The 18407-nt window shown below is 38.9% G+C and overlaps 2 protein-coding genes and 1 long non-coding RNA gene across 3 annotated transcripts; 1 reads left to right on the top strand and 2 right to left on the bottom strand.

Annotated features, from left to right (window-relative positions):
* Positions 1–9342: 9342 nt before the first annotated feature.
* LOC113321153 (cytochrome P450 71A1-like) lies at positions 9343–11500 on the bottom strand. The gene is made up of 2 exons (XM_026569043.1): positions 10525–11500; positions 9343–10174 (listed from the first exon to the last, which is right to left on the bottom strand). Exons 1-2 carry the CDS (start codon positions 11464–11466, stop codon positions 9560–9562), a joined length of 1557 nt encoding a protein of 518 aa, XP_026424828.1. The 5' UTR covers positions 11467–11500; the 3' UTR covers positions 9343–9559.
* Positions 11501–16687: 5187 nt separating this feature from the next.
* Positions 16688–17579, top strand: LOC113339188. The gene is made up of 2 exons (XR_003354986.1): positions 16688–16792; positions 17145–17579. It is a non-coding gene; the product is annotated as an uncharacterized LOC113339188 (long non-coding RNA).
* Positions 17580–17820: 241 nt separating this feature from the next.
* Positions 17821–18384, bottom strand: LOC113274012 (cytochrome P450 71B20-like). The gene has a single exon (XM_026523568.1). It carries the CDS (start codon positions 18382–18384, stop codon positions 17821–17823), a length of 564 nt encoding a protein of 187 aa, XP_026379353.1.
* Between the last annotated feature and the right edge of the window lie 23 nt (positions 18385–18407).

Raw genomic sequence — 18407 nt, 5'->3', positions numbered from 1 at the left:
GAGAAACTATTTAAGGAATTATTAAGACGCTCAAGAAGGGTATCATTATCCAAGGCATTAGGAAATGAACGAAGAAGGGAAGCTTCATCAGAAAGACCATAAATGTCTGCAAAAAGGATCATTTAAATAAGATAAAACAACATGATGAATGAATAAAGGGAAAAGAGAAAAGTAACATACCGTAAAGATGATTATTAGCTTGCTGAAGACTAGAGATTTTGTTCTTATACGAAGAAGAATCAATTTCTAGCTCTCTATTTTTCTCGCGGAGACCTTTAACTTCAGCTTCCAATTCTTCATTCTTTGTGCGAAATTGAAGATTATTTTTTTCAAGATTTTTGCGTCTCCTCTCTAGGTCTGAGGCAACATAAAAAGAGGCTTTTCTAGCCTGCGAGAAAATATAAAAAATATTAATATAGAAAGAAATTTTGAGTTATGACAATGAAGAAGTAAAAGGATAAAAGTATACCAGACTATTGAGATAATGCAACAAGTCGAGAGTCAGTGATCTAGAAACTCCACAAAGAGAGATATCATCATCCAGTAAAGGGACATCGCAAAGAGTAGCGAGAGCTTTGCAGATATTTGCGAATTCGCTATCTCCCATTCCTTGAAGAGAATCAGAAAAGAGGCCAGAGAGCTTAGCCATAGAAGATTCAGGTGGAGAATCTTCACTTGCGGAAAGATCATCATTATCCTCGTCATCCTTGTCACTTTCGGAATTTTCGTGAGGAAGAATATTTGAACGAGAAGAAGAACGGACTTTCCTTTTCTTTGAAAGAGGACCAGTTGATTTTTCCCTGCGAAGAGCACCTTTTCCTTTATCACCAATCTTCGCAACATCGGCAGGTTCTACTACTTCAGCAATAATCTTCACACACAGATAGAAATAAGAAATGGAAGCAACAGTATACTGTTTAAAATCATAGGAGAATAGTTCTTACCTCATCTGTGTATGAGCGAAGAGCTAACAGAGTACTAGCTTTCCCAGTCCTGTTATAACTATCTTTCAGTTTTTGGATCTGCAGAATCTCGAAAGAGTTAGCGAACAAAATAATAAAGACAAATAAAGAAATATAAAGTGAGCTAAATGGGAAGAAACATACATCTTTCTCCTTCTCGGGCCAAGAAAAAACCCAAGGTTGATAAGCAACCAGATTCGCAGGAAGAATATTTGACCCAGCAATGTAAGGTCCTTTTAGTATTAAAGGAAAAACACACCATTTATCAACTTTGGATTGGCGAAGAGTTGTGTTTTTACCAGAATGTCAGTCAATATCTTGCATGAGAATTTTAGCTTCATCAATGTTATATTTCCTTTTCAAGCGAAGACCCCAGCGAGTATTCTCTTTCTTCATGGAGATCAGTTCATAGTTCTCAATGAAACTCGCTACTGTATATTTCTCAGCAATTATCTCTAGATCTGCGAATTTAGGATCCCTAAGTTCTTTGGGGTACAGGGATCCTCTACCAGCACCATGGTTAGCGAACTCTAGCATCAGACGGATGCAGTCCCCACTCAATTGGAAGATAACTCGCGAAAATCCCGAGTGAGAGAGAATTTCATAGAATAGAGGAAGATCTGGGTCATAAAGAGGAATAGGGAGACCTGCGAGAATCTGACCTAACGAAATTATGATTGATTGATCATCACAATACTGATCAGAAAAAAGTTTGACAAAAAGAATTGACTTGACACTTTCACCAGGAATGGTAGAGAGTGTGAAACCTTTCTCAGCAAGATCTTTTTGGACATCTTTTAAATTCTTCTCATGTCTATGACCAGTTGAAGCCATATTTGAATAAAGAGTATGGGAATGAATAAAAAGAAAGAAGATTGAAGGGGGGAAAATTACAGTAGCAGAACTTGAAGAAGAATAAAAGAGTTGCAGAGATGAGAGAATAAAAAGAGAAGAGAAAGTAAAAAGAAATTGGAAAGAAGAGAAAGAATAGTATATAAAGGAGATTTTTTTTACTCGAAGAAATAAACACCATTAAGACGAAAAGACGTGAGCGGTTGAAAAACAGCGGGCACAAAAGACGTGTCAAGAAACGGATGGAAGAAAGAATACGTGTGATAAATGCAGAACATGAAGAGATGAACAACTGCGGCATTTCTCACATCATTATCTACTTTGCAGAGAAGATATAAGAAGAGGCAATATGTAGGATCGGAATCTTGCAACAATAACATTTCAGCGAAATTATCAACACCACAACACAACAGCGTCGCAGAACGATTTCGGAAGCGATATAATAAACGACGTTAACCAAAATCATGAGAAAGGTATGACGATCCTGTGAAAATTAGAGAGTTTACAAAATTAACATTTGTAAGGTTGCAAGAATGTCGCAATCCATGTCCGAAAATAAAGGACAGATTAGCTGTCATCCACTATGTATTTTCCTATAAATAGTCGTTCAACTGAGAAGAAAGAGAGAGATATTTTTTGAGTAAGAAACAAGTAAATAGGAGAGAGAAAGTCTAGAGCAGAGGTCATTCTTGATTTCTTTATCTTTTCTTGTAAGAACATTCAAAGATTGATCAATAAAATTAAGAGTGTAAATCTAAATATGAGTTGAGCAATAATGAAATCATATGAGGGGTGTAGTGTAGGATTTCTTGCAACTACAAACCCCAACAGCGAGGACCAGTTAAATATCCGACAGCTGAGAGAACGCCTCGCCCGAGACAGACGAATTGAAAGAGAATTAATGCAAGGGCTCGAACGAAGCAGAGCAAGAGATGCAGAGTTGGCAGAAGAACGAGCAAAATTGGCAAGACAAAATGCCATGATGATGGAATAAAATCACAGACTAAATGAGAACATACGGATGCGAACTCATACTGGAGAAACAAAAACTCAAACGAGCAGAAGTTCATCAAGAAGAAGGAGAAGATATTGTAGTGAGGAAAGAGAAGTACAGAACGATCATGCTGAGTATGAATGAGAGGTGCGTGAAAGAGAACGCGAAAGGGAAAACGAAAGAGATTTGGAAAGGAGGTCCCAAGAACGAAGAGCGAGAAGAAGAAACCAATAGAGGAGAGAAAACCTGGAACAAGGAGTACGGGTATGTAACAGGGAAAGAGGAAGTAGCTCAGAGCGCGAGAGGCAGAGGCGTATAAGAGAAACTAGTTTAGAAAGGGAAACTAGAATAGCCATAGAAAGAAGAGCGATGGAGCAAAGAGCATTAGAAGTAGTGGCGCAAAGAGAGCGAGAACAAGTTAAAGCGAATCAAGTTGTATTTCAGCAGCTAGAAGAACTTAAAGCAGCCATGAAAAATAATAGTAGGCGAGGAGGAGGAAAAATGAAGCTGGCAGAAGCAATTGAGGAGGCAGAGCGGTCCCCATTTTCGCGTGACATTTTGCAAGAGCCCATTCCTGCGAAAGGTGCTTTACCTACATTCTCCAGCATCTTTGATGGGACCGGGAATGCAGTACAACATATGAAGGCCTACAACATAACATTAATGCCATGGGCCCAACATCAAGCAGTGTTGTGTAAATATTTCACTGAGAGATTGACAGGAGAAGCTTCACTGTGGTTCGATAATTTGAGCAAAGGATCAGTGACTTCATTCGCACAGTTGTAAAGATTATTCTTAGGGAACTACATAACCAGTAATCACACAAAGGCAGGGATTGAGAACACGTTTACCTTGAAGGGGGCACATGTAGAAAGTCTGCGAAGCTTAGTTACACGATGGAGAACCATGTTCATCTAATCAACATGAGAGGTATCCGAGCGACATTTAATCCTCGCCTTCGTCAACGCCTTGTGCCCCACTAATATCCTATACGTGGAGATATTCTGAATCAGGCACGACATAGGCATGCAAGAACTGAGAGAATATCAAGAAGAGTTCATAACACTGGAGGAAAAGCAAAGAGAAATGAACACCAGCTTGACATCCATCACAACTGCAAAGAGAAATGTACCCCTCGAGTTGGAAATGAAAAGCAAGCCGCGGGAAGGACTACGAAAGAAGTGGCTTTGTCAAGCACGGACGAAGAATGGTTTCTAAGAGAATATGGGGATAGAAATCACGCATACAACAACCCAGCAAGAAGATATGAGAATAAATAGGGTGGTTCAACAATGACCGAAGAGATGGGTACAACCACCATCCAAGATTTGAGCGAAGACCAAATTGCCGCCTTTTGATGATATAAAGTTACCCAGGTTGAATGCCCCAATAGAAAATATTTTTGGGGAGATCATATTAACTCAAGAAATATCAGTATCGGTGAATATAGGACATGAAACCCCGCGAGGAGCAAGAGCTGGCGAGTTCTGTATATATCATCGATTTCACGACCACAGTACTGCAAACTGTAGAAACATGCGAAGGTACCTACTAGAACTAATTGAGCAAGAAAAGTTGAACCGATATCTGGAAGAAGGCGAAATACCAAGGGGGACACCGCGACCTCAATCAGTTGTTATTCATCGCATTGAGATTGGACAGAATTCGAGGCAAATAAACTCAATCATCCATTCTACAAAGGACATCCATAACTTCCACGATAAAATTTTAAGCAGAGTCCATAAAAGATATCGCAATGGAGAGGAGATACATCTAGTGACCCGAAGTCGCGCACTCGATGAATGGCAGAAACAACCAATCTCTTTCACAATACCAGCGGAGGCAGGAACACACTCAGACCCTCTGGTAGTCACCATGACTGTGCAACCACATTCCAAATGGGAAAAAAGTGTAGAAGAGAAAGTGCATACTTGGACGATCAACAAAATCTTAGTGGATACGGGAAGTTCGGTTGATATACTGTTCTGTCATGCGTTCAGGACCATGGGATACCGTGATTCGGACTTGATTCCTTCCACTTACACAATCTATGGATTCAATAGTGTTGCTTCGAGACCAAAAGGAGAAATTACTTTGATCATCCCCGTCGGGACCTTGGAAATAGTAGTTATTTTTTCTGTGTTGTAGACGTAGAGTCACCATACAATGCTATAATCGGAAGACCCTAGATTCATGCGGTTATGGGAGTCACATCGACCTTTTATAGACGAATTCGATTCCATATGCCGTCAGGGATTGGAGAAATCATGGGAGACAACACCAATGCGAAGAGGTGTAATGAAGTTGATGTTCCACATTGCGAAGGAAAGGCGAAGTTAAAGGAGAAACAAAGGCAAAATGTGAAAGATGATAGGCGAGCATAGAGGCTGATGATTGACATGATAGGAAGAGAAGAAGATATCCCAACAATAAAGAAAGGACGTCGGAACGAAATCATGAAACAAAAGCTGAAGGTCAAATCAAGTTAGGAACAACTAATGCGAATACCAGTGTGCGAAGAGTAGAGGAGAAGTTGAGGCACAATATGACAAAGACAGCCTGCGAAGCCAACCAATTGCAAAGTATGATCCCCGAGGAGATAAGAGAATCAAATAAGACAGCAAAACCTGCATACCAACAACAAGCAGGCGACACCCAAAATGAGATGTTTATGAATGCCCATGCCAAACTAGGGTTACTCAAAGCGGGAAAGGAAGCTCTATTCAACCTAAAGAGAGAGCGAGGGGAGAGTTTGAAAGACTTAGTGTCAAGGTGGAGAGTGCAGTGTGATGAATACATCAACCTCGCGGAAAAGGAACACCTTAGCGGTTGCGGAAACAAGATAGAAACCACTGAACAGTCACAAGAAACTGAAACTGGCGCTGAGGCAAGTAATTAAAGGAGAAGGCAGTAAAAACATACCATGATCAAGAAAATTAAAGCACTATGATGAAAAATATAACAAAAGAAGAAGGTTGTGTATAGATTCAAGGGCACTCTAATATGAAAGAAGTTCTTTTGATAAGAAAGCAAGTAAGCCGAAGGTGAGATCAAAGACTACACACCAAAGCTACAGAACTTCTCGTAAGACCTCAATAGGGGGCAGCAAGATACTACTAAAACCTCTACCTAGGGAGGCTGGGACAACATTTGTGGCGTGTCAACTTAGTTCGCACAAAACTGTGCGACCGGAGGACTTGACAGTGTGTAAGAGGCGACCCTTAAACCCTAACGCGCGTCATAGCTGGTGATCATGAGAAAGTTACTTATATTGGGGCGAAATGCCTATTCGCTGGAGGCCACTGGGAACGAACCACTCAGCGAATAAATTCTACAGCATGGGGTGTAAAAACATGCCAGTGGAGATAGAAGATGGCCTGAAATTTTTGATACACCCGGTCCAAAGAAACCCCACCTAGGGTGTGATCTCGTGCCTAATAAGCCACATACGCTAAAATCATGAGGTTGCGACAACATTGATCGTTGTATCACTGGATGGGAGGAGCCCAACTGAAATGGTTAGGGGAAGGAGAAGATTCAGGGGAATATAAATGGACGACACCCTCAATTAAGGAGGTGATTCTGTCAAAGACGGCAATTTACTGGGGCTTTCTACTCATGGGAGTACCTAGGCCTGGTACATTGTCGCAGAAAAGCCTGAGGAGGTAAGAATACTAACACAGTTAAGGAGAGATCGATGGCCAATGACTCGCAAGAGTACATGGAACTGATATCTCGTCGCCCAACAGGTGGAAGACCCTACCCAAGGCGACCATAAGTCCTCTAAATCTCTATGTGGGGAAGGCAGTAAGACCTTCCTTAGGAGGCAGTTAAGACCTATCAAAATTCAAGAGAATATGAGGTATCACAGGAGCGCGAAGGGAGACTGAGGCATGAAGAAGAACCTACTTCGCACTCCCTCAAGCTAAGTATACCTCAATAAGAAATACTTAAAATAAAACTACATCAGCATGCTCTGTTAAATACCATATGATACAAAGAATAAGAACCCACTTTGCATAAATACCTATCTCACGACTAACCTTAGGAAGGAATATTACCAATATAGTTGGATTCACACACATAATGTTCGCATGAAAAACGTCCCAAGCATAGGAAAGTATGGGAATCCTAAAATTTACATGCTTCCCACCTCCTCGGTCAAAGCACTTGGAAATATGATAAAGATAGACCGAATTCAAATTACTTTTCCTAACCAAAAAATGCAGGAATAAAAGGAACATTCAAAGTCAAGCTTCGCCCCCCAAGCTTGGGAGCACCCAGAATTAAAATAAGCTAAGTACGATCAGAGAGACGAAATCTATGAAGGAACAACGTCAGAAGCAATCACAGGAGGGCATGCGACCTCAGGCACAAGAACACCTTGAACTGTAACATCGACACCACCAACAACTTGTGAATTCGGAACATCCTCCCTAGACTGAGAAGGATTCTCCCCTGTCCTCACCATCGCCATCATTCGCACCATCTTCATTTTTAATCGAAACCTCTTCTTCTTCGTCATCGCTAGCAGGAACTTGAGCATATATCTCGCGCGGCAGGTTATGCTTCTCGCAAACCCAATTGACTGCAATTTGAGTCTCGTCATTTACGCGACGTTGGGATGACTTAGAATACTTTCTCTCGGCCTCGTCTGCGAAAGATTGGTACTCCTGATCCGGAACCCAATAGGAATCTCGAGCTCTTCCTTAGCTCTCCTCAAGTCATCACGTTCCTGCGAGACTTCAGCTACCAAACGGGAAGATGCAGAAAATTGTCGAGACGCGGAGTCCCGTTCCTTAGAGCCTTAGTTAAGCTCCCTTTAGAAGATCTCAGTTTTTCTTTCAGCGAGACCACTTCTTCTGCGAGAAAGAGATGTTAAAACAAGCAGGACGTAAAGAGAAAGATAGGACCGAGACAATAATTATAGCATCCTTTGCGACTACATTTATCTCGTGAAACAACTACATGAAAATCATGTGAAATAATAGAATGACGATTAACACTTTGAGATGACTGAAGATCTTTTAAAGCTTGGTCTCTGCTCTGTCAGGCTTCATCTTTCTCCTTGAACGATTTTGCTAACTTCGATGCCAGATCATTTGATATCCCCTTTTAATACTGAAGAGAACTCTCTAATAAATTACGATCTCTAGAAAGCCTATAGTATGCATTATCAACAGAAAGCTTGTCATTCTTTAGATCACGATTGTCATCATATAAGGTACGATTCTCATCAACAAAAGCGCGATCCAACATATTAGACACCTCTAGAGCCTTATCAAATTGACCAGACAAAGAGCAATGATGATCCGAACGAGCACGCCAACTTGAATTATCTATATGAAGACTCACTACACGATCGCGTAGACCCAGACGATCACACTCCAATTGGGAAATTTGAGCTACAAGGGCGTCACATTCAGCACGAGCATCCTTCGCGGCGAATTCAAACTCATATCGCTCAGATGTGCGTTTTCGGCTTAGAGCTTAAGTGCGAAAGGCCTAAAATTAAAAGGGATGGTGCGAAAGCAGAACATACAGAGAATAACAACATCATAAAGATTCTCACCTCTAAGCTCCTCATTCCTTACACGAAGTCTGGTGACTTCGTTTGCTCTAGAAGACAGCTCGGATAACTGTTTCTTCAGATCTGCAATGGTCTCCTCGGCCTTGGAAAACTCTTCGATCTCAACCAAACGACGGTGAAATTCCTACAAGGCACCAAGAAAAGGGAAAGTCACTGCACGTAGAAAAAATCACACGGAAAAACTGGAGGAATGTTGGATAAAACCAATACGAGGAATCAACTAAGGAATTCTCGCATCATTCCACTTACAGAAGAATAACGCGAGAAAAGGCAAAATGTAGGGGCGAAATATCGCACAGAGCTAAAACATGACCTCGCCCTGACTAATACAACCATCAACACGAAGAAAAGAGAAATTAGGCGAAGAGTAATTATGCGATAAGGAGAAATAAGTACGAAGAACAACCATGCGACAGACATAGCACGATGTATATCAAGAAGAGCACGAAGCAGTAGCGCGAAAGACAACGACATCTCCCCAAAGCCTGACGGATAAGACAGAATGAACAGAGATCGGCTAGCATAGATTTTGCACGTGAATCCGTTTGTCTTCTACCAAAGTGTTTGTCTATATAAGGGTTCAAAGCGTAAAGAGAGAGGGGAGGTTGGGATAGAATTCAGTGAAGTATCAAAGCTAAAACCACTTTTAGAAGAGAGAAAAGAGACCATTAGAGTTTAATATTTTACTTGTATCTCCATTGTTATAAACTCGAATCTTCGTCATATTTGTAAGAACACCATATCCTTAATAAAAAGCTTGTGTGAAGATCATATTTAGTGTCAAGAGGTGTATAATTTCATTAATGTTTAAGTTTATCTCCATAGCTAAGACTTTGTGTTCTTATCATTGGGTGTAGTTGTGGGATTTTTCGCAACTACAGTAAGACTTGCTCAAGCTTAACGAATAAGAAGGTGCTCAAAGTTTATACAGAACTACTTTTGTGTTTCTAGAAAAAGACTTCTCATTTTCACACTAATGTACACATTTTATTAAGAAGGAAGAGAAAGTGCAGAAACAAAGGATGACCACAAAATATCCAAACACGTAAGACAGGGAATACATAATCCAAACACACACAACACCATCAATGATGCATCCAAATCAAGTCCAAACACACTATTAACAACCTTGATGCATCTGAAGACCCAATTGCTTTGAACTCATACCTTAATAGGTACAAGGTATAGAGGATCTTTCATATGGGCAGCAATAGTACCAGCCACTTCATCCATGTTTGCATCTTCGTTCTTCATCCCATTTGGCAACTCCCAATTAAAACAGTACAACAAATTTGCAAGTGCAAGTTCTATAGTTACGAGCCCCATGTTAACACCCGGACAACCTCGTCGACCTCCTCCAAAAGGTACGAGTTCGAAACTTTGTTGTCCTGTGAAGTCGAATGAGCTGTCTACGAACCTGTCTGGGTAAAATGCATCTGGTTTTTCCCAACATGCTGGGTCTCTCCCTATTCCCCATGCGTTTATAAGGACTCTTGTTTTTGGGTATACGTCGTACCCGCCAACCTTACTGTATGTCATACTTTCTCGGGGAAGCAAAAATGGAGCTGGAGGATGTAGCCGTAAGGTCTCCTTGACTACCATCTTTAGGTATGGGAATTGATCAAGATCTTTCTCTTCTACCTTGTCTTTGCTTTTACCCATATAGCTTCTAACTTCGTCTTGTACTTTTTTCATTGCTTTAGGATTTTTAATAAGTTCTGCCATTGCCCAATTTATGGTTACCGCTGATGTGTCTACTCCGGCAATAAACAAATTCTGGAAGAAATCAAACAAAACAAGAAAAAAATTAACAAATAATTATAAAAGATTCGTCAATATATATATGAGCCGCTTATTCTACCATATAGTTGATTATGAGAGAGTAATACTGGCATAGTTAATCAGAAGGGTCATTTGTTAATAACAGTCATAGTTGATTAAGTGTGGTACATGATTTTTGTCCAATAACAGTCTTTAGTCTAACATTGGTCCAGTTTGGAGTTTATTACCAACAATTAAGCTTTAAGGCGTCCTCGAATATAGTCAAAAATTCATGTATGGATCATGTGCATGCCCAGGACATTTACATCGAAAAAATTAAAGATGAGTTGATAAGAAAAACTTACAGTAAGAATTGCCTTGATATGATCGTGAGAGAAATGAACTGTACTAGATGGATTGTCCTTCTCGAGTTTGAGCAGAACATCAATGATATCATCGTGCTCGGCTTTTTGTCTTGCTGGATCGAGATGTTCGTCGATGACTTGTTGAAAGAATTTATCAAAATCATGGAAACTTTTTTCAGTTTCCCAATATGCACCAGAGAGTCTGTCAAGAATCCAACCTACTTCAGGGAAAAAATTAGACGCGCGCATATAACCCAACGCGGCCATGGCTTCGTATATAATTTCTTTTAGTCTACCATTTTCATATTTCTCTCCCTTTTGAGCCCTCTTACCAAAGGCTATCCTAGAAATAATTTTGTCAGATAAACTTAAGGATTTTTCAAAAAGATCAATAGGAGCAGAAGCAGATGAAGTAGCAGAGATAGATTTAATCATATCTGCGACTTCTTCTTCTCGAACTGCAGAGAAGGATTGCACCCTCGTCATACTCAGCAATTCATGAACACTTACTTTTCGAACCTCTTTCCAGTACTCACCGTAAGGTGCAAAAGCAATATCTAAGTTATTATACGTAAGACGTTTTGGACGAACCAAATCAGGTCTAGTACAAAACTCAAGATCATGTGTTTTCAAGATTTGTTTGGCAGCTTCAGCTGAGTTGATTATGAGCGTGGGTATACGGCCAAGCTGTAGAAGCATAACCGGACCGTATTTTTGAGATAGGTTATGAAGTGAACGATGAGGGTGTGAGCCAAGTTGATGGAAGTTACCAAGGATAGGTATCTTTGGAGGACTAGGAGGAAAGTTGGGTTTTTCTGCATTAACATTTTTCTTGGCTTTAGATGCAATGAAAAAGTATAGAGCAGGAAGGAGAATAAGAGGAAGCAGTAGCAAAAGAGAGTGATAAGGAAGAAACTCCATATTGAAGTAAGGTAGAGACATTCGTTGGTGTTGTGATCAATGGTGTATGGTGTTAGTATCCTTATATAGAGAGGGGTGAGAGATTTAGAGTGAGTGAGGTACTGAGAGCATCCACAGTGGGCGAGTATAACCAAAAATTTGGGATGAGATCGTAACGCAGTGGGACGGAGTAAAGATTAAATCCCAGCCAAAGATCAAATCCCAGATCATATTTGGTCGCGACCAAATACCAAATCCTAATATAGTCGGGCGTAAATTTAAAGTACGCTTGTTGCTGGGCGGACACCCAACCATCCGCCCGTTCACTTACTCATCAGGCGGGCACCAAACCATCCGCCCCATTCAAAATGAAATTCATCAGGCGGACACCCAATCATCCGTCCGTTCACATTTCGTCAGGCGGACACCAAACCATCCGCCCCATTCAAAATGAAATTCATCAGGCGGACACCCAACCATCCGCCCGTTCACTTACTCATCAGACGGACACCAAACCATCCGCCCCATTCAAATTTCGGGCGTAAACCAATTTTACGCCCCATTCAAGCGTACACCAAATTTACGCCCGTTTTCGTGCGGTGATTAATTTTACGCGCGACCAAATTTGGTCTTCTCCCCATAACGTCACAGTGCAGATTAAACTCATATTTGGTCTTTTTTTTTGGTCTTTGATCTTTGAGTTTAGTCGTACCATTGCAGTCGCTCTGAGAGAGTTGAGAATCTTTATATTATTAAATTTTACTTTTGATAATATGTGAATGTGGTCTAATTTCCTTATAATGTAAATGTATATGTATGATGATTATATATGTTGTTTATAAATTAAGAAAAGGTGTGTCGGTTGGATGAGAGTGCATAATTACATTCTTAATAATTGAGTGGTTATCGAGTGTAAAAATGGACATGCTGTTTTTTTTCTCCCAACCCAAATCACTAGTTTAAATCTACCTCATGTGATCAAATTAGGGCAATTCCTATGACAATCAATAAATAAAATTTTTTTGTTGAGCCACGTAGATGAACAAACACGTTTTTGCCCTATGGTAAATAAGAGCAAAATCAATAAATCTGATTTTTAGGGTCCCACTACTATTTCTTTTTAATATAAAATCTTTGATAGGATTTGGGTGAGATAAAATAGGATAAAGTGAGATAAAATATGATAAGGTGATATAAAGATTAGTAAACTAACACTTGGGAAACAAAATTTCAAGTGAGTGGTTCTTCAGTAAACGCTGGCGGGAAACAAATCCTTGTGCGGATTTTCATTGAACGCGCGGATTTTATAGGCCCGCGCGGCTCTTCATCAAGCGCGCGTTTGTTCTACTGCCTCACTCAACAAACCCTCAAATTTATTGGTTTTCCCATCTGTTTTTCACGTTTGTTAAGTCCATAGTGGGAGCAAAATGAACAAACTACAAGTTTGTTGAGTCCATAAAACTGCTATTACATATGAGCAACCACAGTCATGAGCGGGACTAAAGACCAAATATCATACTAAAAGCTAAAAATAATTGGCTTTTTTTGAGGTGAACTGCAGTGGAAAACGACTAAAATTTAGTCTGGCGGACCTTATAACTACGCTTAAAGTTGGACCACGTATTATGGGCGCTTGACGATGAGGCGTATGTATTGTATCTGTGTGAATGGAACGCAGGTATTGTGGGCGCTTAATGTGAGGCGTATTTATTACCCACGCCAGACGCGAAACGGAGATAGAAAAAAAGTCAGTTGATGGGGCGGACTTATTAGCTTCATATAATGGGGTGTAATTTACACCAGGTGAACATTAAAACATCGCCCCACGCCAGGTGAACATTATATCCACGCTTCATAACGTATTATATATGTTTTCCCGGACGGATTTTATAAGTGCGCCTCATTCAGACGCTCATTTCATCCCCGCTCAACTCTCGTACGTTAATTATACTCACGCCCAGAATGAAACAGTTATTATACTCTCGTCTAAACTCACACGCACTTAATACTTACGCCCCACTATATGTTGATTTGGTCTGGGTTGACGACTACATTTAGTCTCAAATTCTAGTTTTCCAGACTAAATATACCTATGATCCGTCCCACTGTTCTACGATTTCGGACCAAATTTGGATATAATCTCCAAATTTGGTCGTGACCTCCAAATTTGGTCGTGACTATGGGTATAGTCCAAATTTGGGGACTATGATTTTTTTCATTTTTGACTCAAAAATTATTATATATATAGTAGTAACATTATAGATTTTTTTTTCGAGCCCAGTCGAATATATACTCAACAAGTCATATAAATTATACTTCTGCATTAGATGCATGGGCCGAATAAAACCTCGAATCTTACACCGAAAAATTAAAAATAAACTATATGTAGGTCAGAGATATTGCTCCAGAGCACGTACAATTCGACAGAGCTTTGAGCTTCGCAATAATGACTAATGAGGTATGGCCGTCTCAAAGTAATATTAGCGCAACTAGCTTAAATTTGAATTTAGTCTAATAAAATTTAACCTTTCCTAAATGAGCTTGAATTAATATTAGCGCAACTGTGCAAGCCTTCACCAAAGGCTTCTCTTAAATGTAGTCCATGTTTTTATTAATTATAGTCCAAAAAATTTAAGTAAAAACGAAAAGCCAAAGTTACCAAACGAGTTTTAATTTTTTAAACTAATAATCCCACTTCTTCCCCAAAATTAAAATACGAACCGTATTTTTTTTGATCCAAACTAAATTATCTTTCAATTTATTTCTAATCGTTCTCTCATTATTCTTACAAATCACCCTATTATAAAGCTTAATTTTTTAATTTTCCTCCAAATAAACTAAACCCAACTTTTCATCTTTTCTATAAAACGACGTTATTTTTCCAAATCATAATTGTCAATTAAGGTTCTATATTCTAACTATTCCTTTAAAAATTCTCCAAAAATCAACTATGGTTTTGATTCTTTTCCTAAAATCAATTTTCTAAAACTCTATAAGCATTATTATTCTATAAAAAAATTCTAAGATGATTTTCTGATTAATGACTTATTTTATGTGGGTTATAGTTAATATAAGTATGGGCTATATTTAAGAGAGACCTTATCAAATTAGCTTACTTAATTATTATTATGGCCAATAGCTAGAATTTGAATTTAATCAATAAAATTATAACTATTTTTTTTGATACCTTAAGTTAGTGGTCCCTAGACTGCATCAAAACTCCTTAAATTGGAGTGGATTATGGCATTTATAGCCTGAATGGGAGGGAGCATGCCAACCACCAGACCACTTGATGATTGGTTATAAAATTATAATCTTAACCTTTACCAAATTAGCTTAATGAATATTTGCACTACTGGATGTCACAAGGGTTAGGTATTTGGCTGACATAAGGGTTAGGTATGTTGAGCACCCCGAGAAACAATTACAGAAATATATAAGGAATAAAACAAAACGAATCGCACTGAAAATCTGTCATATTTAAACTCTTAAAATGGCAACTTGGTGACAATTTCTTTTTAAAACTGCAACTTGATGAGTGGTGACATAATGTCACTGACATTGATTTACTCATTACACAGGGGTTATAAACTTATAATAAGCACCTGAAAATGTGGCATTAATCACTCAAGCTAATATCTCTGTGTAATGTATTGGGGGTGGGTACAGAAAATATAGTCACCACGCATGCATTTGGGGTCGGTTTGGATGGATAATACGGAGATGTTAACTTTTTTTGAAGCAGTTTTTAATTAATTAGGTGAATCCTGATGAGGTATGTTCACAATTAAATATGTTAGAGGTTCTTCTGGATACCACATAAAATAGCTTGGAAAAGCCAAAAGGTAGTTTTAGAGCTAAATTTCAGAATATGACTTACATAAATAATATATGCTTCTGATTTCTGAAGATTATAGTGATCAACAATCTCTTAGTACATCACCCTTGCTCGTAAGAAGAATCTCATCTTATTCTCTAGTTTTGACTTGAATGATATTCTGGGAGAAAGTATAAGAGTAAATACCTTTTTTTTATTTTTCTTTTTCTTGATCTTGTCAATAGGAAAAAATTCATAGAAAAAGAGGTGTTTAAGGGGTATCTCAACCCAATAAATACATGCGACGCAAAAAAAAGAAAAGGAGACCGAGTTTGGAGTCGGTCACCCAAAAAAAAGAACAAAGAACAAATAGCCAAGTGAGAATAATAAAAAAATAAATAAACACCAAATGTCTCATATCCAATTCAAAGTGACAGATATAAATACGAATCCCGTAAAGCTATCAACATGTTAGCCGTCAAACCCAACATTTTAGTGTTTGACTCCGTTAAGACTAAATACTGATACGCAAACGCAATCGACTCGCTGAAAAGGATAAAGGAGAAAGCACAGGATGATTGGTGCAAAATAGAGCAGGCGCAGGGGACTACATGGAATGGGCACTGAGCCCAGTTAACAAAGACCTTCATTTTCTCTTGTTACAATTGTTTTTGGCCCATTCCGAATGAATTTATGTCGCACATTGATATTTTCAGTACTACGGCTGCTGCTCCGAACCGTTGATTCAGCTTCTTCAACGCCAATCTTGGCAACGTATTGTCCTCCAGCCATCTTCAAAATCATGTTACATACAAAACCTGCAAGTGTGTTCAGCGATTAATAAAACCGTATTTCATCCTCAAGTATCTGTGAAGTATGCTAGAAAATGATCTCTTTGATATCTACTAAAACCGCCAATGCCCGTGTTTTGGGTTCTCTGTTGCCGAGGACTTATATTTTTGACCAGAATTGGCTTTGAACTCGAATGCAACAGATGGAAATTGGAGTACCCAAAACCTAATAAAGCTAAAATCATACTAAAACTCGTTGACATCAAAAAATTTATTAATCAAAAATAATAAAATCACACCATCCATATATAATAAATATACACATTACACGATCGCAGGATATTAAATATACACATTACACAATCACAGGTAAGGCCGCAGAAGAACCGAACCGAAATCGATGAACCACACGAGAATCGAAAAAAGAACCGGTAGCGCACCGGAACCGGAACAACAAGTACAGGGAACGGGAATGGAGAAGGGAAACGGTGTATGACCGATACAGGTATTCGGTTCTTAATGATTCCGAGCCTGTAACGGACCATATGTCCCGGTATCAGTCGTTAGATTTTTGATTAACTTTTAATCGTGGTCGTCCACCCTAGGTCTTTGAGTGATACTTATCAATCGATTCCTCATTTTTCTTCTTCATTTTCTTTTTCTTGGTATGCTTGGGGTCAATCTAAAACCCTAACAGCAACAGCGGCAACGACAAACCTAATCTCAACTGAAACTCCTCCCTCTCTCTTTTTCATTTCAGGTGAGTTCTTCTCTTTAGTTCCTGTTTTGAGATCTTCAAAATTTTGATTTTTTTCTAGAATTTTCCATACATAGATTCGAACATTCATACTTGAATTTTTAGAATTTTAGTTTTTGTTTTTGGGGGTTCGTAGATCGATTGTTTTGCACACAAAGCTACGATCTTTATTCTTATTCTAAGTACAATGAAATTTTTTCAAAATATTTGATTTATGATGATGAATCAAAATGTTTTCTGCATGTTTAATTTGATTCATGATATATCAAAAAAAAATATGAAGAGAAACTTTGATGCATGCATTTGATTCTGTGGGGTTTTGATTATTGATTGATTGATAGTGTTTTTTTTGCAGAGGGACTGAATTGCTTGACATATGGAGATTTAGGGTTTGTAAAGGAAGAAAAGCTGGTTGTTTATGTCCATTGATTAATGGGTTGATGACGAATTGAAGATGAAGCTAAGAAATCAGAGAAGAAGAATTCAAGGGTCTGCCGAAGAGATGTATGTTGCTGTCGTAGAAGAATTGAAGCGCCATCACTATTTTTTCCTATTTGTGGGATTGGGGTTCTGAATGTCAATATATAAACCATAGTTGTTTTGTTTGATAGATGGTTGGCTGATTGAAGGGTTTCATTTGTGTTCTGATGCTGAATTTGAAGGTTGTAGTTCTTTGTATGCAATTAGAGGTGGATAATGGATAATGATCCTGTTATTTTTTTTTTTTTTTTTTGAGGGAATACAGTGAAGTTGTTAATCAATTTGTAAAATTGTGGGTAAAAATCCGGTAGCGGACTTGTACTGGACCGGTGTAACAGGGACTTGTACAGCTACCAGTGTGGACTTGTACAGGTACCGGTGTTCAAAATGAGGTATCAGTCAACACCAGCCGGTTCCAATAGAAAACCAGACTGAACCGGTACTCGTGCAGCCTTAATCACACCCATGCTACATCATGCATATAAATTTAGCACACCATCACACATGCAATTTATCACACGATTTTATTTTCTCTTAATAAGATTTAATTCTTAAACACATGCTTGATGGGTTACAAGCTCAAATGGGTCATATCTACTCCCTAATGACTCGTCCATGTTTAGATCTTCCGTCTTCAATCCTTTTGGCAATTCCCAGTCGAAAGTGCACAATAAATTGGCGAGAACGAGCTCTGTTAACACAACTCCCATATTCAATCCAGGACAGATCCTTCGACCTCCTCCAAAAGGTATGTATTCCAAATTATGATTTTCGACAAAATCAATAGAGCTATTCTTAAACCTTTCTGGCAAGAATTCTTCTGGATTTTGCCAATACTTTGGATCTCTCCCCATCGCCCATGTATTTATTAAGACCCATGTCTTGGGGTATATGTCATAACCATAAATGTTGTTGTGCTTCATGGTTTGTCTTGCAATAAATGGATCTGTTGGATGCAACCTTAGAGTTTCTTTAACTACCATTTTTAAGTATTGGAAGTTTTCAAGGTCTGATTCTTCTACCTTTCCCTTCGATCCCACGTGACTTCTAATCTCTCCTTGAACTTTCTTCATTGCTTCTGGATTTTTAGCCAGTTCTGCCATTGCCCAAGTCATTACACCAGTTGTTGTGTCTACTC

Source organism: Papaver somniferum, chromosome 1 (assembly GCF_003573695.1).
Source record: "Papaver somniferum cultivar HN1 chromosome 1, ASM357369v1, whole genome shotgun sequence".
In the NCBI taxonomy this organism is placed as follows: Eukaryota; Viridiplantae; Streptophyta; class Magnoliopsida; order Ranunculales; family Papaveraceae; genus Papaver; species Papaver somniferum.
This window is presented reverse-complemented; position numbering and strand designations above follow the sequence as displayed.

What these genes read in the sequence shown, in the direction of transcription:
- LOC113321153 (XM_026569043.1), bottom strand. Translation starts at nt 11,466, where the DNA reads ATGTCTCTACCTTACTTCAATATGGAGTTTCTTCCTTATCACTCTCTT. An exon ending in ATATCAAGGCAATTCTTACT is followed by an intron (nt 10,175 to 10,524) that starts GTAAGTTTTTCT and finishes GATTTCTTCCAG; the next exon opens with AATTTGTTTATTGCCGGAGT.
- LOC113274012 (XM_026523568.1), bottom strand. Translation starts at nt 18,384, where the DNA reads ATGACTTGGGCAATGGCAGAACTGGCTAAAAATCCAGAAGCAATGAAG.